The sequence below is a fragment of the Erpetoichthys calabaricus genome, chromosome 1 (genome assembly GCF_900747795.2).
Source record: "Erpetoichthys calabaricus chromosome 1, fErpCal1.3, whole genome shotgun sequence".
Lineage (NCBI taxonomy): Eukaryota > Metazoa > Chordata > Cladistia > Polypteriformes > Polypteridae > Erpetoichthys > Erpetoichthys calabaricus.
In genome coordinates, this window is record NC_041394.2 from 144,639,987 (window position 1) to 144,664,504 (window position 24,518).

At 38.7% G+C, this 24,518-nt stretch overlaps 1 protein-coding gene across 2 annotated transcripts in view; it reads left to right on the forward strand.

Moving 5' to 3' along the window:
- Window positions 1-1,613: 1,613 nt before the first annotated feature.
- Window positions 1,614-24,518, forward strand: part of irak3 (interleukin-1 receptor-associated kinase 3) — a 67,617-nt gene continuing 44,712 nt past the window's right edge. The window contains exons 1-3 of one of the 2 annotated variants that reach the window (XM_028806866.2): window positions 1,614-1,838; window positions 18,295-18,477; window positions 20,358-20,437. In XM_028806866.2, the coding sequence (XP_028662699.1) occupies window positions 1,712-1,838; window positions 18,295-18,477; window positions 20,358-20,437 (390 nt within the window). In that variant the 5' untranslated portion in view covers window positions 1,614-1,711. The remainder of the gene's footprint in view (window positions 1,839-18,294; window positions 18,478-20,357; window positions 20,438-24,518) is intronic. The other variant, XM_028806876.2, reaches the window with a different exon arrangement.

Consider the following 24,518-nt stretch of genomic DNA (forward strand, 5'->3'; position numbering starts at 1 on the left):
CCATAGTTCATTAATTAATTAATGAACAGATATTCATGGTTGGGCGGCACGGTGGCGCAGTGGGTAGCGCTGCTGCCTCGCAGTTGGGACATCTGGGGACCTGGGTTCGCTTCCCGGGTCCTCCCTGCGTGGAGTTTGCATGTTCTCCCCGTGTCTGCGTGGGTTTCCTCCGGGCACTCTGGTTTCCTCCCACAGTCCAAAGACATGCAGGTTAGGTGGATTGGCGATTCTAAATTGGCCCTAGTGTGTGCTTGGTGTGTGGGTGTGTTTGTGTGTGTCCTGCGGTGGGTTGGCACCCTGCCCAGGATTGGTTCCTGCCTTGTGCCCTGTGTTGGCTGGGATTGGCTCCCGCAGACCCCTGTGACCCTGTGTTCGGATTCAGCGGGTTGGAAAATGGATGGATGGATGGATATTCATGGTTTCAATTAATGTTTAATCAGTTCTACCTTGTGTGTTTTAAGAAATCTGCATTTACACGTGTACCAGTTCTGTATTTTGTAATCAGTATAATCTGTAATTGTATTTTAACTGAGATTTGTTCACAGTGCTCTGTGCCAGCACTCCGTGAAGAGCATGATACAAAAAAATAAGTTCTAGGTTGTAACAGTCCAAAGGCAGGCAGGTTAGGTGAATTGGCATTGCTGAATTGGTCCTTGTGTGAGTTATGTGTAGGCTCCAGCATCTCCCATGACTCTGCTCTAGCGGGTTTATAAAATGGGTGGATGGAATTCTGACATGGAAATGTGATACTAAGACAAGCAGATTCCCAGTATGCTTGCTAACTGCTCCTGAACCTTTGAGGGATATTCCTGGAGTCAAGTAAAGCAAGAAATTGTACACTTCTACCGGATGTTTCTGGGATGAATTAGGGTCACTTTGAATTGGATTCAACAACCATGAATTAATCCATTTAATGAATGAATGGATGAATTCTTTAAGTTTCCAATACAACATCATGGGTAAGATGACTTTGGCATTTCTATACTGTAGTGGAAAAGTAAGTTCAGTAAAAAGATGGAGGAAATGGTAAGAGTCTTTCAGTTACAAAGTCTATAACATAGCACCGTCTTCTGGCAAAAAAGGAATAATCCATAGGTCTCTCACATATATTAGGCTGAGGAACTGCCTCTAATAATTCAGTTAGTCAAAGTGAGTGCCATTTCCACAAACTTTTACTAATGCTCAATCTTATAATACGTCCTCTGGATTCCATGCTATAATCCTAATCTAAAACATCCACCCAACAGCTAAATTTCAGATACGTCCTGTCGGTGATGGCCTGGCTGAAATTTGTTCAAAATATTTTTTTGATATTTATACAAAATATCCTAACAGTTCAAGAGTTCGATGATACTGAATTAACATCTAACATCTGAAATGTCAAACTGAAATTCCAGAAGCTAAATTCACTGCTGAATTTACGCTCTATGAAGCACAGACACTCTATACAGGCACGTGCGCCCTTAACAGGTGACCGGTTGACGTCAAGCCAGCAGAGCACACAGAGGCTGAAGTGAGAAACCTCATAAACAGCAAGTACATTTTCAGAAGTGGCTTTCACACGTAAATGCACTTTTGCAGATGGGTGGGTTTCGCAATATTTCCGGTGTTGTCAAGCGCGAGCGGGGAGGAGCCGGGGATTTTCCCATGGCACAACAAAAGCACGAACGCTATTGCCCTTACAACATTTACATGACCGTCGACAGCCGCGATGTTACAGTCCTTCAGCAGCACCGTTTGCCTTTCTACGCCACTGTTTGACGTGCCACCCAGCCTTATCGAAGAATTCTGCAAGATTCTAGATTGCAGCGATGGACGACTGGGCTGGCGAGGTCTGGGTAAGAACAAGGCGGGTACTTCGTATTTTGTGACGCGAGAACAGCAGCAGCAGGTAGGATGCGAGGCGATTGAGCATACTTTATCGGCAAGACCCATGGAAGTACCGGAGCCAAGCGGCGGTGTCTGGCTGGTTCTATCAGCAGGTTCATTTTATGAATCAAAATACACTTTTCTATCTTCCCTTTTTACTAGGTCGATTTTATAGTCCGTCTGTGATTATAAATAAGAAGTTGAAGTAGCCTTTATATTTATTTGATTGACTATGTCAGAAGTGTGTCTTTAGCAGAGTTCTGTCTGGCTGGAGTGATACGCTGGCGCAGTGCTTATTGGTTGCTTTATGTAGACTTTTATTATTGTAGAGAGAAATTTGTTTGCAACAGGAAAGTACAAAACATAAGGCATTGTTACACAAATTTAAGAAAACAGGCAAAAACACAACAACGGAGAACAAACACACCATTGAACAAACTTCTGAACAGCAGATCCATGGCTGTCCTCTGTATTTTGAAGAAGACTCACAATGACAGAATCATTTGCAAATTTCAGGAAATGCCTGTCCTTGTGTGAACTCCTGCAGTCACTTTTGTGTAAGACAGACAAAAAAGAAGAGAAACAACAGTCTTGAGGCGTCCCCATGGATGTGTTAAGCCTATAATAAGTTCTGGTAATTATTTAGTGTCGGAAGCCTCCATTGCAGTAAAGAGTACAAATAAAAATGTCACAATGATGAGCATTTTGAAAAACTTATCTATAAGATGCAGAATCCTAAATTAGAGCAATGTTAGTACACTCCGAATGGATATAAAAGCATATATTTTTCTGGAAATTCCCGAAGATAGGTGGTATGTTTTGTTGAAGGAAATTGTGTGTGATGCACACTCCTAACAACATGAGCTAATGCTAGTACTATGATGAAAAACACATTTTTTTATAGAACAAATCAAGGAGCTATTTCATAACATTTTTTGTGGTGTAGTATGTTGTAACCAATTGAAGTGACAGTCATTTGAATGTAAATGATATCATCATCGTCTTCTAAAATTTCTTAAACTGAATTTGTGAGCATTTGCAGTATGTTGAAAGTACTTTAAAGTACAGAAAAAGATTTGTGTCAAACATAAATTAACTCGGTCACTACAATGCACTGACAACCCTGCCCAGTGTTGAATTCCTCTTTGTGTCTGAAGCTGCCAAACTTGGCTCTAACTTTCTGTGTCACCAAACTAAACTAAACAGTTGTAGTGTATTTTTTGGAGGTATTTACTGTGTTTCTTATGTTATGAATTAGCTTAGTGTTCTATAATTATTTTACAGAGTAATGCCCATAGCTTTGAACTTTAAACCTCATACTTGTTCAGCCCCCACCTTCAATTCACTGTGAGGAAACAGGAATCACTATAGAAAGCCTATATGACCAGTACAAGAGCATGCAAGCTTTGCGCAGACAGTGACCCATCTGACATTCAAAATGGGCTACATCTACTTGGAAATGGCCTGAGCACTTAATAAACAAGCTTAATTTCTTTGTAAACATCATGCTAAAGTTATATTCATGAGTAGTAAGTGATATGTAATAGAGTAATGCTGCAAGCTGGTGAAGGCTCACGCAGGGAGTTAAAACATGTCAGCAAATTGACACCATATTATTCTACTTCACTACCATTTAGCCAAACTGTATAGGTTAACATTTCTGGAAGATTACCTGACCTTGTCACCACTTATTATTGAGAAAGAGGAGTGTTTGTGTGTTGTACCCTTTTCTTAATTTTAATCAAGTATTGCTTTTACTTTTTTAAATAAGCAGTGTTTTATCTCTCATATACGCACATTTACAAAGGGTCAATTTAGAATAAACAATTCATAATATGTTATGTGGTTTGATGTTGAAGTTGTAATTTTTCAGATGATCCAGGATTTGGGCTCAAAAAGGTCCAAATACAGAATTTTGGAACTATCAGTCATGATTATAATCATTAAATTATCCATTTTTACTTAATAATGAAAGTTAGCCCGAAACATTTAAGAAGCAAGCCACTATGCCAAATCCTGTAATGTTTCAAGTCATAATGTAAGACTAGTTTAGTTTAGTCCACAAGCCTGAGATTGTTCGTTGCTAAAGCTGATGTTTTTGTTAGTTTTGTGGTTTTAACTGTTTTTGATTATATTGGAACGATAAAATGTATTAGAGACCAAAAAAATTCAAGTATACAGAACAAAGAAACCCCTACAGTAACTGTGTGTCTTCCTAAATTCAGTACCGGTTCCCTGTCTACCTGCTTACCCAAGTTACCCTTATGTCAAGTCTGCTCCTGCTTGTGCCTTCTAACTTTGCCTTTTGACTATTTACTGTATCTTACACGAGTCAAATATTTACCCACAACTAGCATCCCAGCTCTGCATATAGTTTCTCAACTGGTGAGAAGGTGGCTTTTAGCTTAAAACAGGATCTACTTCCAGGTACATCCTGAGAAAGACATATGGAGTTAGGAATGCCTTTTGCATATTCTTGAGCTTTCCTGATAGGACTCCCTTCATTGAACTTATCTTCATGTGGCACTTTGAGCTACATCTTTTATATGAAAATGTACTATATAAATAAGTGTTGTCAATTGTCCCTGAAGTTTTAAGCTCCAGTGCTATACTAAAGGATAACAAAACTCCCAGGTAAACTTTACCTTCTATAGAATTACAGGTTGACCATAGGTTCACCCTGATGAGACCTGTCTGGTAAACTGGGTAAACATATCATTTAAATTGCATAATGCCTATGGTGGTGGCAGCCCAGCTTCACTGGCATGGTCAAAAGTCAAAAGTGTTACCAATACCAGAGGTCTTTCTACCGGACATCTTTAAGATCCAGCTCTTATTCTGCATTATGTTAATTTCCTTGCATCCCTAGTACTTTAAGGCCCTATTTTCAATATATCCAACTGGCTTTTATTTTTTCAAAGGTCTTACATATTTACCAATATCACAAGTTTCTTTGCAGCATCATGGGTCCACTTTGGTTAAGGCTGGTGCAATGTAACACAGAGATGCGAGTTCAGATCCTCGTGTGGTGCTGCCTTTGTGGAGTTTGCATGTTCTTCCTGTTTCTGTATGTAGTTTTCAATTGGGTACTTCTGTCTTTCTCCCACATCCCAAAGAAATGCCAATTAGGATAATTTGTGGCTTTAAATTGTCAGAATGTGAATTTATGTTATAAAGCATCTCTACCAGGTACTGAGCAATATATCAAATTTTTGATTCATATTTAATAATCAATATGCAAATATTGTGATGGGGCGGCACGGTGGCGCAGTGGGTAGCGCTGCTGCCTCGCAGTTGGGAGATCTGGGGACCTGGGTTCGCTTCCCGGGTCCTCCCTGCGTGGAGTTTGCATGTTCTCCCCGTGTCTGCGTGGGTTTCCTCCGGGTGCTCCGGTTTCCTCCCACAGTCCAAAGACATGCAGGTTAGGTGGATTGGCGATTCTAAATTGGCCCTAGTGTGTGCTTGGTGTGTGGGTGTGTTTGTGTGTGTCCTGCGGTGGGTTGGCACCCTGCCCAGGATTGGTTCCCTGCCTCGTGCCCTGTGTTGGCTGGGATTGGCTCCAGCAGACCCCCGTGACCCTGTGTTCGGATTCAGCGGGTTGGAAAATGGATGGATGGATGGAAATATTGTGATGTTCAGCATTTATGTTTAAAGTTCCACAGCTTCTTCTGAATGTTAAATAAAATGCACAAAAATCTCCATCTCTCTTTCTAAGCCTGACTACGTCAACTGAAATTGAGAGTTGAAAAAAATAGTGATAATCAGAAGAGGAAGCATTTAGAACAGGTAGGGTTACCACTGCTGTTTGCAAATAGTTTGGTTTCCCTAGGATGAATGTTCACGTAGTACAGCATCTAAAGATTAAACATGTTACTGCATATGAGAAGGCCATTCTGGCATGTGCAGCACTTGCAATGTGGCTTTCTATTTTCCTGATAAAATGGATCCCTGCTAAGTGAAGTTCCGTAAAATGTTTGCAGTTCTGGTGCATAGCGTATAAGCAGACAGCAGCGGGGACGGTGGTGGTGTAAGAGCTGCAGTGACTACCGTATTGCAAAGCACACTTTTTCCTACTTAACTTGCACCCAGAAAATACCCCTACTTTGACAGTGGTCAAATAACTACACTAGCCAGTAATTCACATCACATCAGAAGAAGTCTGCACACCCTCATCAATTCATTTCACTGCAGCCTTTGTAGTTAATTTTTTCTTTTTTTCAATGTTCGTGTATCAGTTATGGTTTAAACTGCATTACTGGCCATTTTATGTTCATATTGAGTTTTATTTTTGTTTAGCAGGTGAACTGAGCTTCTTAATGACTGGGACAAAGTCTGTCCTGAATGATTGAATTATGGCATTGTGTTATCTCATCTTGTTTAGTGTTCTGTTTTGTCCTTGTGTACTTACTGTACTTTGTGTCTTGCTGCTTCTAGAAACGGCAGTTTGCACTCTGACTTATAACATTTCCCAAGTTGTTTGCATCAATGATCAAACATAAGTATATTTAGATTTAAAAAAATACATCTGTTCTATAAGATTAGATGTCTATACTGTATTAATTATGTTTATCTTTAGTTAGATATTACCTATTTACTGTGCTTGAAGTGGAACCAAACTACTGACAGTACTTTTTTTGGGGGGGGGTTCACTGTGAAAATTTGCAAAATGTGGCAATACTCACCTGTACACAATAGAAAAAGTATGTGGTAGTGTGTGGGATACAGCGTTTCTTTGTGTGCTTTTGTAAATAAATGCAAATTATTTTAGCACAGGTTCTGTTAATTGTTAGATTTCTTTTGTAATGATTTTTCAAGAATTGGTTGATTTGAATTGAGGTGTCAAAAGAACTCGAAAGATATGGAATTTTACTCATTGTTTGGTGTACTTTAACAGTTCAGTTTCATTGACATTATGGGGTGTTGTGTATAGAATTCTGAGGAAATAATTGAATTTAATCCATTTTGGAATAAGGCTGTAACATAACAAAATGTGGAAAAAGTGATGCGCTGTGAATACTTTCCGGATGCACTGTATATCATAGTATATGACTGGTTGCAAACAACAACAAATAGTGTGAGCACACAAACAGAAATAAAAAAGTTAAAGTACAAAAGAATGAAATAAAATATGCTGAACCAAGCCATGTACTGTAATTATAGAGTTTCTAAAAATACATGTATTTTATCAAACTTTGTACATACATGTCTGTTGTGTTATGTAATAGGTATTATACATTTTAGAAAAAAACAAGACCACTGTCTAAGGTAAAGTATATATAAAAAGACTTAATGGTGTGTGAAAGTTTAGCACGTGAATTGAGTGTCATTTTCTAACCTGCTTAATCCTGAGCACGGTCGCAGAGGGGGTTGCAGGGCTAGAGAGATAGTCTAAACCAGCAAAAATAGGATGCATTGAACAACCCCTAGACAGGGTGCCAGTCCATCACAGGGTGAACACACACATTCACAATCACAAAGTGGCAATTTAGTGACACCAGTCCTTCTAACCTGCATATATATGGACTGTGGGAGGAAACTGAAGTGCTTGGAGACACAGGGAGAACATGTAAACCCCACACAAGGAGGACCTGGAATGTAAACCTTGATCCTAATTCTGTGAGGCAGTACTACCATGCTGCCGCCATGCTGCCCTGCATGTGAACTGATTTTCTTTATTAAAATAAATATGTATTTTTAGAGATGACTTAGATAGAAAATCTGCAGTCCTAGTGCTTACCACCCACTATTAGAGTTATTTTGTAACTTAAAGAATAATATGCCTACATGGTCATGAGCTGATAATACATTGCAAGCAGGTGGGCAGTGAATACTTCTTATGATATCAAATATACTAGACAGTCTAGACGACAAAGCATTGTGGATAAACTTCAAATACTGAGAATTCGGAAAAGGAATGGTAGGATTCTTTCGGGAGTTTAAATTGCTGCAGGCAACTCAAGTAAATACTTCTAAGTGTAGACTTAAAAGACACATGTATGACTGTATACTTAAATAATTACAATTTTAACAAGAGATGGGTCTGTTAATTAACTTCATTATTAGGCAACATGATTAGATCATCCTTTACATTTCTTCAGCTGTGAATCTGCTCACACTGAGCCACTTTTTTTTCTTCATAGGTTCACTTTGTCACAGCTTCAGTGAATACCATTCTTCACAGATTATTGTCAATCTTGATTATTTTGTCTTCCTATGCATGTTTTTGGGGAGAGTAGAACAGCCTTTACTTTTAACTAATTGTCAATTTACATTGTATTCTCTCATTTGTAAAATGTTTACTCTTCTGTAGTAAATGCCTGAGGAAAGCCTGAATGTCTACAACTACTGTATGCTTACCAGCTCCTACAGGTAAACAGTGAAATCTGTAATCACTGGCTCTAAACATTCTGGTAGGACATGTGCTTCACACAAGATGGCAAAGCACTGAAGGGTATGGAGAATCAAGCTCAAATGTTACTGGCACAGAGCTGCCTTCTGTTCAGGTCATACAGTATAACAATTTTTAACAAAGTACACAGTAGTATTAAAGACATCAGCTTTCCCACAAAGCCACTCATACCTTCTGAATAAAGGTACAGGATTGTTGGCACACTTCTAGACTTAAGAATAATTTTATTAAATGGTCATAAAACTATTCCAAGAGTCTCTCATACTGATAACTACATGAGTGTTTTTTGTATTCCTCTCATTTTTGATGTTGCATTTTTGTATTATGTTCCATTTATGGTCTGTGTTGTATTCAAAGTCTGTTCTTCTTATTGTACTACTATGATTAGTCTGTGGGAAACTTGCTAGTAAAAATTGTGTTGTTCTATGGACACATTTCAGTTATAAAACATACTTTTGTTCGCTAAAGTTATTTTTAGGCAATTTTTACATCATGTAGATATCATTTATGGATCCATACTATATATTGTGTCACTTCATAAAGTGAGGTGACATCAGCTTGAGTAGTCATTCTGACACTTGTCCTTTTACAGATGTAGTTGAACAGATCTGCAAGAAAGGTTCGCAATGGTCAGCATTGTAAGGGCTTGGTTATCAAAAATGCTTGAAGCTGCCTTTGTGTACTACATCCTGTTGACTTCACCCTACATTACAATACCACACATGAAATACAATAAATGAAATAAAACTAGTAAGTAAAACAAAATACAGTATATAATTGTGTTTGCAGAATTCTAATCTTCAGGGCAGACATTGGCTGTACCACAAAGTGGTGGTGTGGTACTGGCTCATTACATTGTTTGAAGTCATGGGTCCACGCATTTAGTACATTTTTTTTTTTTTGTTTTCAGTGTATCTGTGCAGATGTTTTATACTTTTTTCCATCAAGAAGATAGAAACACCTTGTAAATAGTGTAAAATAAATCTTTTGTTATTATTTCTTTGGCTCATTTGTTTTCTGACTTGGGTAGGGAGACGGCTCCTTTAAGTCTTGTTTTGACTCGTAGCAAATTATTCATGCATTCGTCCAGCATATGAAATAAGCCAATGAGACTCCACTACAAGTGAGCATACAGAGATCAGTGTGTTACATATTTGGTGGCAGTACTCATAATATTCTCATTATGGTCAGCCAATGTACTCCTCAAATGAACTTGCTGCAAGTTTTTGTTTATAAGCATGTGCAGGGTGCAAATCTGTCTGGAATACAGATGGGATAGTGACATCATGCATGCACAAAGCACATCAGGTAGTAACGGAAAATGTGAAGTGGAGTATGCTTATAGTATAAAATAAGTAAAAAATGCTTTAGTTGCCTGATATTTTTATGCAATTGTTTTGTTCACCCCACTGAATTAAAGCTGAAAGTCTGCACTTCAACTGCATCTGAGTTGTTTCATTTAAAATTCATTGTGGCAATGTACAGAACCAAAATTAGAAAAAAGTTGTCTCTGTCCAAATATTTATGGACCTAACTGTATGTAACTTTACCAAGTTGAACATCATAGAATTTCTTTCCACTTGAAACTATTAACTACAGAGTTTCTCATTCGCTCATGGGGCACAACTTTGCTCTATGCCTTATAAGAGCCTGTAATGAGGATTGTTCCCTTTGCATGACTGGGTTCCTTTAGGCAACCTTTTAGACAGTTTGAAAGGAGATTGTCTTTGTTTTTACTGTTTCTGAAAGGAAACTTTGTAATTCAGTTTGACTTTCAAGAACAACCTTAGTGTTTGTTTTTAAGGCAACATGCATGTACCTGTATGGACAGCCTCAAGTACAGAAAGCTCCTTTTTCTGAAATGTTTGAAGGAAATGATAGAAAAGTATAAAAATAGGTCATAAGCCTCAACAGTTTCAGTAAAGATGCATAACTGATGACCTGTTCTGCTTTGCAGCTAGAGTGCTAGATCCATAAAATTCATATCAAATGAATGTATTTAAAACTTTTGTCATCATACATCTCATCATCCAGAAGATAATGTTTTTGTAACTTGTGTGTTAATAACTAATAACCAATCATATTAGATACTTGCTAAACTGACATCTGTTTTGCAGAATCATCACCCTAGAAAACAATATGCTGTGTATTGGTTGAGAGTTTCCTGATTTAATTGAATTAAATCTTTTTAGTTTGCATGTACCCAAGTAATGAAGAAATTTCGATACAGTAATCCCTCACCTATCGCGGGGGTTACGTTCCAGAGCCCCCCGCGATAGGTGAAAATCCGCGAAGTAGCGACCTATATTTATTTTATTATTTATACATATTTTAAGGCTTTATAAACCCTTCCCACACTCTTATAAACCTTTCTTACTCTCTTGTTAACCTTTCTTATAAACACTTCCTATGCTCTTAAACACTTTCTACATTCTTAAACACCTTAGACCAACACTGCACACTGCACGCAGTGATCAGACGTCAATGTGTTTGCACTCGCTTTGTGAAGGGGGGCAGCTGAACTGACGCTGAGCAGAAATGGACTTTGTGCTGCTTCTGCCGAAATGCCTGCTTGTCGCTCTGCGCGTTCGGAAGGAGGAGTGTGTGTGTGTGTGTGTGGGTGTGTGAGTGAGAGCTGAACGCACCTTCGCTCAAACCCCCCCTCCCCGGAAGCGCAGTACGCTCCTGCCACTTCGCATTGTCAAGGGGGTGGGGAGCTGAATGAATGCTAAGGAGAAGGGGACTTTGTGCTGGCTTTGTGCTGCTTGTCGCTCTGCGTGTCAATAATTTAAAAGCCTGTACAATCAGGCTTTTAGGTGTACATCACCTATTTTCCTGTCTCACTGTCTTGTCTTGCGTGAAGTTAAAATGTTTTATAATAGTGAGATGTTACTCATATCCTTAGCCCGACATCCACATATCATATGTGTTAACAAAGTGTGTTTTATAAGTTTACATGTGTTTAAAGCATGTGGGATTGGTATTTTAAGGCTTAAACTATAAAAATGTTTATTTATATGGTCTTTCTATATCGCGGATTTTCTCCTGTTGCTGATGGGTCTGGAACATAACTTCCGCGATAGGCGGGCAATCACTTGTATTTAAAAACCCGCGAAGTCGTGAATCCGCAAAAAGTGAACCGCGAAGTAGCGAGGGATTACTGTATAACCAATGTGTGTTCAGTCTTGTACATGTAGATTCTAGGTGTCATGTAATTTACACCAGTATCCTGAACATTACCTTGCATACTGTATCTCATCTGTTCTTAAGAATGTTTTGGAAGCATCTTTGTATTTTATCTTACTCTTCTTTTTTCCATTACAGCTCAGTAGTTTACAATGCTTCAATTAGCTCTAATTCAGAAAACTGCACTGTAGAACAAGAAAGCCCTATATAGAAGCAGATTTGAAAAGGAAATAAAAGATTTGTAGAAAATTAAAGTAATCCTTACTAGATGAACAGAAGTAAAATAAGTGTGGTCAGTGAAAGCACAGATAAATGTTGTGGCACCAACCCTGTCATCCCTGTTAAATTCTGACCACAAAATAACGAAAAAGAGCCACTATGTGCACCAATATAAGGTTAAAAAAATGAAACAAGGAAGTTGTCAGGCTAAGCAAATGTCGGTTCTGGTCAGGGCAGAAGGAGCTCTATCTTGTGGTTCTGTTTGTTCCAAACTGAATGCCTCTTTCTGGGAGCTGCAGACTTTATAGGTGGGGAACTGGAAGGGGCAGAGTCAGTTACACTCACTGGGCGTTTTCTCTGTACTGCAGAGGGAATAAAAGAGGAGGTTATCGCAAGCACCCCCTCTCGACCCTGCGTTAGTAATACCTACCTCAGATGAGCCCAGAGGGTGATCCACCAACACACATGTGTGAGACAAGCCATTTGTAATGAAGCAGAGAACAAGTGGCTTTTCAATTAAAGGAATTTAATTGTACTAAGTACGTATAACATTGAACTTGAATTTAATTTGAATGTTGAGATCAAAAGAAAGTGGTACTTGGGAAAAAAAACAAATTATTGAATTTGTTTTATACTGTATGTATTCAACAGACAGCACTTTATTTGCATGTACATTTTGGTAGTTTTTTGTGCCTTGTATTTTTACTTTGAGTCGGCTCTGATAAAGCTATCTGTGTGAAGTAGCATGTGTGATTCTGCTGGCAGGCTGAACTCCTGTTGCACAGTAAACCATATGGTTTCCTCTTGTGACTGTTCATTTTCTTATGCATGAACCTTTAATGCTTTTTGGATCAGTCTACTAAATTTTACTTCTAAGATAATGTGATTGATTGCATTCCTGGAATGTTTTTGACAATATGTTGACATGTGACAAGAGGATCTAATACTGTATGAGTGCTAAGTGAAAGGAAAATCTGCAATGGTGACTTGAATGTCCATCTGAGTGGCAGTGTAGGTACTAGGGGTCCTTCAGAGGGTGGTATACCTGCATATGAAGTTAAAGGAGGATCTGTCCAGCTATTCATTCAACATGTTTAATCTAACCTTGAAGTCGAAAGGAGCCAGATCTTATCCTGGGTGCTTCAAGCAGAAGGTGTGAATGCAAGGCACAGTCACTCACACTGGAGCGCTTTAGAGCTGTGAGTGACCCTCATACAAACATTTTTGGCATTTAAAGCAATTGTCAACCCTAACATTTGCAATTGGTTTCCTGTTTTGAAAATGTGTATGGGTAAGAGGAATCTCTTAAGTACTACACTTAAAATCAACATTTTCTCAGCTTTCCTAAAGATTTTTTAATGTTAATGATGATTACTAAAGTCACACTGTAAATAGAATGTCAACATTTCCACAGTACACTGACTCAATTCATTCAACAGTTGTGAAGATAAAATTTGTTGTGAATGAAGATTACAAAAAATAATTTCACACATTCTTAAGAATATAAAAAGTTTCACAAATGAGGGGAGACCCTTCAGTCCCATGAGCTCTTTTACTTAGCTAATAGCTAAGTTGTCCCAACATCTTATTCAGGTGCCTTTTAAATGTTGATTACTTGACTCAAAAGTTTTTTAAAGATTCCTATGCCATTTGTGTGAAGAAAAGCTTCTTGGCTTTGTGATAAGAAGTAATTGGTGAAGGTTGATTTTAATAAGTAATTGAGTGCAGGGTGCAAGTTGGTGCAAGTGCACATACAGTACGAGTGTGGGCACGCAACTCTGAGGTTGATACGTGTGCTTGGCTAATCGTACATTCATGTCCAAATATCAGAAGGTCAGTCAAGTGCTTCATTCACACCTTGGAGCAGGTGGAGGACAACACATGCCTCCAATTGGCGCTGTAAAGGGAGCCTGCATGGCAAAGGAAAAGATAAAGGAAAAAAGAAGGAATGGAGGTTAAGGGAGAAAGAGGCAGGATCAAGAGATCCCATGCTGGGAAGAAAGGAGGCAGTTGGTCAGGAGTATGCCCTGGGGGAGGTGAAGAGTAGGAATGGTCCTGCTGTGCAGCATCTCCCAGGTAGGTGCTGATGGAGATGTGAATGGGGTTCAGAGTGGCATCCTACAGATGTCAAAGGACTGGTGATGAAAACCGGAACTTGGGATTAATGGATGATTGCACCTTCTCTTGCTTCAAGATCTTGATGGGATAAGCTGAGGAGAAGTCACATTTTAGAAAGTGCATTGGAGCTGTTGACTGTTTTAAAAGAAGATTCTGCCTGTATTTTAACCTCATTTGTATTGGATTATTTATTGCATAATTTAACCAGTAAATTTCAAATTTTATGGATTATTTATGTGAAGATATCTGCACTGCACTTTGGACACTTGTAACAGCCCCTTGCTGACTGTGTGCTCACTTGTTGCAGCTCATCCTCTGGTATGTTATTGGCAGTTCTGGGTTCAAGAGGCTCCTGCCAGCAATCAGGGAGTGTGGAGCTGGCCCGAATCATCACAGGGTTTTATCTTAAAAAAAAAAAAAAAGTCTTTATTTTCACTAGTGTCCTTAAGTATGTTATTCACTATTCAAGGAGGAATTCTGATGTGTCAGTTTTATCAATGGCTTTATGAATTTCAAAGATTTAGATTAGGTCTCCACACAGTCTTCTCTTTAAATTTGGTATTTTTCAAGTTGTTGTTATTTGCTCACAATTATGGTATACATTAATTTGTCATGTTAGGTTGAGTTCTAAAGTAAAACATTTTTTTTATAAATTAAAAAAATATATAATACATATTCTTTTGTTTAAAATGTTTTTCAAGGGACACAAATCCAATTAAGATAACAAAAACATACTGAATATGTAAACTTTTAAGCCAGGAGTGTTACCAGGTATTGAGCTGCATTTTGAGTTTTAACACATAGTGTAAAAGAGCATATTTCTGTTGTTTTAGATAGGAAAATAGCAAAAATATGTTTGTGAGATTCAGCCATTTGCAAATGAGACTGGTTGTGTGCTTCAGCCCACTGCTCGTCTCCCTTCGCAGCACATTTTCATTGGCATGGTTTCCAGCTGGGATATACTTTTCACCTCGAAAAATCATCTCCAAGCACGGTTATTGACATTATTCAGTGCTGATGCCCAGATGTAAGGATGTGAATTGCTGTCTCTGTTCTGTAAACAACTAGACAATATTCACTGAAAAAATGCTATACGTACAATTTACTCACAGTCTTCCACTATGTGTGATAAAAAATATTTCAAAATTGATTTAAAATCAATTATCATATTATGAACGTGATTAAACAGTGGACCAACTCTACACCCTTGGCAGAGTCCTGGAGTGTGCATGGGAGTTTGCCCAACCAGTCTGCATGTGTTTTGTGGAATTGGAAAAGGCATTTGACCATGTCCCTCAGGGAATCCTGTGGGGGGGTGCACCGGGAGTATGGGGTACCGGAACCCCCTGATAAGGGATGTTCGGTCCCTGTACAACCGGTGTCAGAGCTTGGTCCACATTGCCAGCAGTAAGTCGAACCTGTTTCCGGTGAGAGTTGGACTCTGCCAGGGCTGCCCTTTGTCAATGATTCTGTTCATAACTTTTTGTGGACAGAATTTCTAGGTGCAGCCAAGGCATTGAGGGGGTCCGGTTTGGTGGGCTCAGGATTGGGTCGCTGGTTTTTGCAGATGATGTTGTCCTGTTTGCTTCATCAGGCCGTGATCTTCAGCTCTCTCTGGATCGGTTCGCAGCCAAGTGTGAAGTGGCTGGGATGGGAATCAGCACCTCCAAATCCGAGACCATGGTTCTCAGCCGGAAAAGGGTGGAGTGCCCTCTCAGGATTGCGAGCAAGATTCTGCCCCAAGTGGAGGAGTTCAAGTGTCTCAGGGTCTTGTTCATGAGTGAGGGAAGAATAGAGCGGGAGATCGACAGGCGGATTGGTGCGGCATCCGCAGTGATGTGGGCTCTGCATCGATCTGTCATGGTGAAAGAGAGCTGAGCCGAAAGGCAAAGCTGTCAATTTGCCAGTCAATCTACGTTTCTACCCTCACCTATGGTCATGAGCTATGGGTAGTGACCAAAAGAACGAGATTGCAAATACAAGCGGCTGAAATGAGTTTCCTCCGCAGGGTGTCTGGGCTTTCTCTTAAAGATAGGGTGAGAAGCTCGGTCATCCGGGAGGAGCTCAGAGTAGAGCCACTGCTCCTCCGCATCAAGAGGAGTCAGATGAGGTGGCTCGGGCATCTGATCAAATGCCTCCTGGACCCCTCCCTGGTGAGGTGTTCCGGGCATGTCTAACTGGGAGGAAGCCCCGGGGAAGACCCAGGACACACTGGAGGGACTATGTCTCTTGGCTGGCCTGAGAACGCCTCGGAATTCTCCTGGAAGAGCTAGTAGAAGTGGCCAGGGAGAGGGAAGTCTGGGCATCTGTGCTCAAGCTGCTGCACCCGCGACCCAATCTCGGATAAGCGGAAGGGAATGGATGGATGGACGGATGATTAAAAATGCAGGTTGTTATGTGTCCAAAGTACAATGGAATTCTTATTTGCACACTTCATCAACATACACCATTCTCGCTGCATAGGTTATGTAAATGTAACAACACAGAATGTAACAGAGGGGGCTGATTTTCCTGTTGCAGTCATTCCACCCTGCAGGGTCCACATTCCACTGTTTCATGATTTCAAAAAGGGGATCTTTTACCTTTGATATTGTTTAGATAGTTCACTTTAATTCTCTCCCTCTCACCCTCTTCTCTTTTATATTCTTAGAAGAAGCCTCACTATGTTGATATACTTTTCCATTTGATAGTTTTGTTCCTCTGGTTTCAATAGCAAACAAATGTGATATTTCAAGAATGCAAAGCATTTTGAGATGGTGCTCATCATGATCAACCCACCCCGCCATTACTGAACCAACCCATTCCACTTCAGGGTTGTAGGGGCAGAGGTCTATATCAAATGCATCAAACCTAGAACCAACCATAATACTGTATTACCTTTCAAAGATAAAGAATAACAGAGACAGCATTTAGCCACTTAGTGACAAAAGCTACTATCAGTTATTAGTACAGAATTTAACTGAGTGTTGGCAAACCTGGGAAGAATGATTTTAAGAAAAGCATCAGTTTAGTTTTATTCTTAATTTGTCTTTTTGCCACACACCAAGCCTGTTAAGGCAGCAGATTTAACAGACACCCAGCTTCACATTCCTCCACCATTCCAAAGTAAGGGACTGAACTCTTCATATAAGGACCAGCCAGTACTTTATCTGATAACAAAGGTGTAAATTTGAGTTGCACTGACATCTTTGCACGAAGACACAAAATGGACTCAAGCAAGAACAAAGACCTGTAATTTAAGGAAAGAGAGTTACGAGACAGACAAAACAATGCACCAATGGGAAAGCAGAGGTTTTGTAACTGGAAGTGCCTTTAAACCAATCTTGAGAACCTTTCTTCATACACTAGTTTCACTCATGCCATTTAAAGATATTCTCTGGACTCTCTCACTGAACTCCCTGGAGACTCTCTCGAGGCACTGTTTCTCAGGGGAAAATTGTGTTGTTAAACTGCAAAGTGACCTTAACACTCTGTGTGTAATCAGAAAGCATGGATGCTTTTATGATTTGGAGAATCTTAAAAATGGAGGATTTGTTGCAGTTGTCACTGCACCGTTTAAGTTATATGGTTATGTAAATAAAATATCTAAAAAATTAGATGATGCTAAATTAAGGACGTTACACATACCTATCAGATAGCTGAATCCTGACCGATGTATAGAGACAAAATAATGTTCTGTCAGTTTACGATGTAAATGAGATTAAATGTAGAAATGAGAAATTTAGGTACTTTTAAAGAAACACGAAACTTCAAAGTACACCATAGGAAGAAGATAAGGAAGTACTTGTTTTTTTCTATTCATAAAGATAAAGTGTTCAGGAAAAAAAAGTCTGTTTGGTTATATAGCTGTTAGTTTGTGGTGTACAAGTACTGTTTTACTTAAACTGCATGATGCACATGTGAAACCAAATTTGTAGCTTTGTTTTTCACATCAAAAAGATGAGCTAGCAACATAGTAAAGTTTTTCTGGCTGTTAAAGAGTTGTCAGGGGTATGTTCCTTGATGTGTACAACATAAAGGAAGGGCCAGACATGGGATATATTTAATCAGATCCTCATTAAATATAGGAATATACATTCCAAAGCCAATAAAGTTAATAAGGGACTTCTAGGAACCTGCTGCATTTGTTGTGAAACTGATTTATTAGGTGCCTGACACGACCCAGCCCTAATTACTCTTGCTTCTTGGTTATCTGATTTGTTTTAATTTGGATTCTCTTGTTAGTTTTTGAGTCAACAACACTCATGGAAATCTGTTTCTTTAACACAAAAACAGGGACCAGGGCTGCCAGAGGACATTCAGATGGTAGGGTAGCCTGGTTGTCTCGAGATACTTCTGAACTAAGGATCTTCCAAAGTTTATGCTGGTCATCAGGTTGAGTTTTACTTAAATATAGACAGATAGATAGATAGATAGTAATTTATGTGTTCCAATGAGAATTTTTATCTTGTGTTTTCAGTTTTTTGTGTGCTTTGCCCTATTTCTTGTGACAGCTGAACGCATTTTACCCAACTGGCTTGAAGTACGGTACTTTGAACGACTCTCGGAACAAGGAAAGAGCCAAACAAGAGAACTACTTTGGCAATGGGCTCAGAGTAACAAGACTGTGGGAGATCTGCTTCTTGTCCTAAAAGACATGGGCCATCAGAGAGCAATCAGTCTCTTTACGCAGGAAGGTAAAACAAGTGATTTTTATACTTATATCTTGTGTATGGTTGATTTATACCTTACATCTATTGCTAGAAACACAGGTTATTGATCTCCTGGCACTATTCAAACGTGTCCAGATAACTTCAATTAATTTATACATACTTTAGCATAAAAGTAGCTCTACATAAAGCAATTAATTTACAGATATGTCATATAATTGTACCTACACAGGAAAAGCTAAATATTACATTCCAAGCAGCATAACAAATTTCTTCCAAAATGCAAACTTGGCCATCCTATTAGCCTGTTCAGAAACTTGCATATTGATCAATAATAGTGCTCAAGTATTGACTCTTGCCAGCTTAATAGATATGCAGTTAGCAAGATATTGATAACAAAAATATTTTTGACTTTGACCTGCAAAAGTAAATCACTGAGCAGTCTTAGAAACACAGAGTGTTAGTTATTTTCTTCTCTTTGAAAAGACTTTAGTAAATGATTGCTAATTGCTCTAGAAACTATACTTTTTGTGGGACCTTAAGGTTCAAAATAAGAGGCTTGGGATCAAACTTAAAGATGTAGTGTATGGGTGAGGGGTGTTATGACTAGTCTATATAATGTACTTGTGAGGCTTCATCTTTAGTACTGTGTTCAGTTTTGGTCTCTGTATTACAAAAATCATAGCAGTGCTAGAAAAAGTACAGAGAACTACAACTAAACAGATTCCAGGGATGCAAGGTAGAAAGACTGAAGCAGCCGAACCTTTTTAGTATTACTAAATGTGATTAAGATGTGACATGATTTAAGTGTTTAAAGTTATGATTAGAAACAGTACAGTGGATCCTTGTTGCGGACTCTGCAGGGTGGAATGACTGCAACAGGAAAATCAGCCCCCTCTGTTACTTTAAAATAAAATACATTTTTCACCAAAAACATTGGGACAAAGATGGAATGTTGTTATGGATAGGTTTCATGAAACCTTTAGGAAACACTTCCTATACACAGTGAACCATAAACAAATGGAATATGCTATCAAGCAGTATGGTAGAGAGTAGTACTTTGGGAATATTCAGAGCTCAACATTCAGAACTCCGCTTTGGAGTATTTAGTTGAATACAAATGATGAGCTTGTTGAGCTAAATGATCTGTTCTCATTGAATTATTTTAATGTATTATTAACAAGCCACAGTAATTGGTATTTAAAGTTAAGTATTTAAGTGCTGAATATATTGTAGTACAGATACTAAATTCTTGTTGAGATATTTATAAGAACAAAAATGAGTGGGGAAAAAAAAGGAAAAGTAAAGAAGCTTTAAGATCTCCCTAACCACACACACATTCTGATCCATACTAATTACAGGATATGCGTTGTAAACACAAACACAATGTACATGATAAATATCAATGAGATCTCAAAAAAAAAATTGAAACAGTGCCATTGACTAGTAACACTAGAGATAGCTATACAATGAAGTGTGAGGAGAAAAAGGCAATGGACAAGCTTTATGATGCATAATGAATACTGGCAATATGTTGTAAATGTGTTAACAAAACAAACACATACTGTACTTGTAATATTTTTATGTAGATTTAGATATAGTGTGTATGCATGCATGTATTTATTTATTTACTTTTTATCTATCTATGTATTTATTTATTAAAAGAGTTTCTGTAGAAAGCCAAATTTCCCCAGGGGACAAATAAAGATCTATGCATCCATCCATCCATCCATCCATGCATGCCCTGCAGATATTTTTTTCACTTTCTCTACATTATTCTAGGAGTGCACCCTGTATGGTGTGAATAAGAAAAAGCCTTACTATAAAATCTGGATCATTTGTAACATCTGGAAGTCTTTTGCCTTTTGATGATTATCTGAGTAGATTTTATTTTCCATATATTTTAGACAGTGTGTCGTTTTCAGTTCCTAAGGTATGTGACTTGGTGAAGTCTGAAACAAACCCTGCACAAACGAGATGCTCTAAGGTAAACTTTAAACATCTGCTGCAATATATGCCATATTTCTAAAGCTTGCATTTCAGAGTAGTGTACATGTTTCAGGAAATTGTTTGGGTAAGAGTACAATAAAAATTCTTTTTTTTATTCCACAAATTACATTCCCAGTTAGAATGCAATTTGATATCTTTATTTTAGCATTTAACTGCATTTAGGGCTGCTTAATGGTTTCGAGGTTCACAGTGCCTCACAGCTCCAGGTAGCTGTATTCAGTTTCTGTTCTGGTAACAGCTATGTGAAGTTTGAACTTTTCTCCTGTCTGCTAAGTAGGTTTTCTTTGGGTACATCAGTTTCCACCCCATTTCCAAGATAAAACGTGGTAACTGGTGTTAGCTTAATTGGCCTGATGTATGAGTGTGTGCACTATGATAAACTGCCATTCTGTTCTGTTCAGTGCTTTTTCTCTGGCTCCTCTTAGCCCAGGTAAATCAGGTTCACAAAATAGATGGATCAGTGGAGAGATTTTCCTTGAATGAGCTTGAAATATGCTTTTTCTCAAAACCCCTGATAGTCTAACCCCTTACATCAGTGGTTCTCAAAGTCGGTCCTGGGGGCCCACTGTGACTTCAGGTTTTTTCTTCAACCAGATTCATAATCAGTGAGCAACTGCTAACACTGATCTCAATTAATTAGCATATTTTTTTCCTCTTCTCATTCTATATTAAGAAAGCACAGAGGCATGATTTTTACATTTATTATAAGACATTTAGAAATATTTCCATTTTTGCTATAGATTTAAATGCTTAACTCACTTTTGTTGCTTTCTTTGTATTTTGCCCTTTCTCTGTGCAGTTTTTCCCCCTTCGTTGTATCTAATTAATGACAATTAAAAATTAGCAGAGCAGACATCCAGGAAAAGAACACTGAATCATGAAAGGCTGCAACTACTTTAGCGTTAGACCCACTAATTAGAAAACAATGGATTAATTAAACAATTAGAACACCTGGTGAACATCAAGATGAAAATATTAAAAAGAAAAAAATACATTATTCCCATATAATTGCTTAGTACATTTTAATATATTTTTTTTTTTTACCAAACCAGTTTTGTAAATGGGCGGCACGGTGGCGCAGTGGGTAGCACTGCTGCCTCGCAGTTGGGAGACCTGGGGACCTGGGTTCGCTTCCCGGGTCCTCCCTGCGTGGAGTTTGCATGTTCTCCCCGTGTCTGCGTGGGTTTCCTCTGGGTGCTCCAGTTTCCTCCCACAGTCCAAAGACATGCAGGTTAGGTGGATTGGTGAATCTAAATTGGCCCTAGTGTGTGCTTGGTGTGTGGGTGTGTTTGTGTTTGTCCTGTGGTGGGTTGGCATCCTGCCTGGGATTGGTTACTGCCTTGTGCCCTGTGTTGGGTGGGATTGGCTCCAGCAGACCACCGTGACCCTGTGTTCGGATTCAGCGGGTTGGAAAATGGATGGATGGATAGTTTTGTAAATTCCATATTGTTCCCAGAACACAGAATTTGGGCAATAACAGTTCACTTAACTAGCCCCGGATTCCAATTATAAACAGAAGTGGGTTGAAACAAAAACCCGCAGCCACAGGGGGTCCCCAGGACCGACGTTGAGAACCCATGCCTTACATTAAAAAAAAAAAACTTTTCTGAGTAAATGACTGCCTTTCTTAACTCACATGACAGAATTACAGATAATTACGAGAATTCATTAATTTTAAAGTTAAAGTTCATCCTTATTTCAGGAAAGTATCAGATAAGCAAAACTTGGAAAATCATTTCAAAATGCAGTTGCTGCATCAGTTGCAGATGCAGTTGAAGTGCAGACTTTCAGCTTTAATTCAGTGGGGTGAACAAAACGATTGCATAAAAATGTGAGGCAACTAAAGCATTTTGTTAACACAATCCCTTCATTTCACAGGCTCAAAAGTAACTGGACAAATTAAATAACTGGAAATAAAATGTTCATTTCTAATACTTGGTTGAAAACTCTTTGCTGGCAATGATAGCCTGAAGTCTTGAACTCATGGACATGACCAGATCCTGGGTTTCCTTCTTTTTAATGCCCTGCCAGGCCTTTACTGCAGCGGATTTCAGTTGCTGTTTGTTTGTGGGTCTTTCTGTCTGAAGTTTAGTCTTCAACAAGTGAAATACATGCTCAATTGGGTTAAGATCAGGTGACTGACTTGGCCATTCAATAATTTTCCACTTCTTTGCTTTAATAAACTCCTGGGTTGCTTTGGCTGTATGTTTTGGGTCATTGTCCATCTGTATCATGAAACACCACCCAATCAATTTGACTGCATTTAGCTGGATTTGAGCAGACAGCATGTCTTTGAACACCTCAGAATTCATTCGGCTGCTTCTGTCCTGTGTCACATCATCAATGAACACTAGTGTTTAAGTGCCACTGGCAGCCATGCACGCCCAAGCCATCACACTGCCTCCACCGAGTTTTATAGATGATGTGGTATGCTTTGGATAATGAGCTGTTCCACGCCTTCTCCATACTTTTTTCTTGCCATCGTTCTGGTAGAGGTTGATCTTGGTTTCATCTGTCCAAAGAATGTTTTTCCAGAACTGTGCTGGGTTTTCTAGATGTTCTTTAGCAAAGTCCAATCTAGCCTTTCTATTCTTGAGGCTTATGAGTGGCTTGCACCTTGCAGTGCACCCTCTGTATTTACTTTCATGCAGTCTTCTCTTTATGGTAGACTTGGATATCGATACGCCTACCCCCTGGAGAGTGTTGTTCACTTGGTTGGCTGTTGTGAAGGGGTTTCTCTTCACCATGGAAATGATTCTGCGATCATCCACCACTGTTGTCTTCCATGGACATCCAGGTCTTTTTGCGTTATTGAGTTCACCAGTGCTTGCTTTCTTTATCAGGATGTACCAAACTGTAGATTTTGCCACTTGTAATATTGTAGCAATTTCTCGGATGGGTTTTTTTCTGTTTTCGCAGCTTAAGGATGGCTTCTTTCACCTGCATGGAGAGCTCCTTTGACCGCATGTTGTCTGTTCACAGCAAAATCTTCCACATGCAAGCACCACACCTCAAATCAACTCCAGGCCTTTTATCTGCTTAATTGATAATGACATAACGACGGACTTGCCCACACCTGCCCATGAAATAGCCTTTGAGTCAATTGTCCAATTACTTTTGAGCCCCTGAAATGAAGGGATTGTGTTAAAAAAATGCTTTAGTTGCCTCACATTTTTATGCAATTGTTTTGTTCACCCCACTGAATTAAAGCTGAAAGTCTGCACTTCAACTGCATCTGAGTTGTTTCATTTAAAATTCATTGTGGTAATGTACAGAACCAAAACTAGAATAAAGTTGTCTCTGTCCAAATATTTATGGACCTAACTATATAGTGAGATGACACCTTAATGCATAATATATACTGTATATTTATAAAATGCAGTACATATAGTGCCCTCCATAATATTTGGGACAAAGACACATTTTCCTTTGATTTATCCCTCTGCTTCACAATTTAAAATTACAAATTGAACAATTCAGACATGGTTAAAGTGCATATTACAGACTTTTGTTTAAGAGTTTTTACATACGTTTCGATTATACCATGTAGTAATTACAATACCTTTTATAGATGGACCCCCTCATTTCAGAGCACCGTAATGTTTAGGACAATTGGTGTCACAGGTGTTTGTGATTACTCAGGTGTTTGATTGTTTCAATCAAGGAAAAATGTGTCTATGGCCTAAACATTATGGAGGGCACTTTTTATGCAGATATACAATATAATATGTCCTGCAGTTTTCAGTACTGTTTTGAAAGCCAATATATGTTTATATGTCAAGTGTAAGTAAGTGGCTGAACAATTCTAAATCTTATATACTTTAGGTGGGTAGACATACAGTTGTGGCCAAAAATTTTGAAAATGACACAAGTATTGGTTTTCACAAAATTTGCTGCTTCACTGTTTTTAGATCTTTTTCTCCGATGTTTTTATGGTATACTGAAGTATAATTACAAGCATTTAATATGTTTCAAAGGCATTTATTGACAATTACATTAAGTTTATGCAAAGAGTCAATATTTGCAGTGTTGGCCCTTCTTTTTCAAGACCTCTGCAA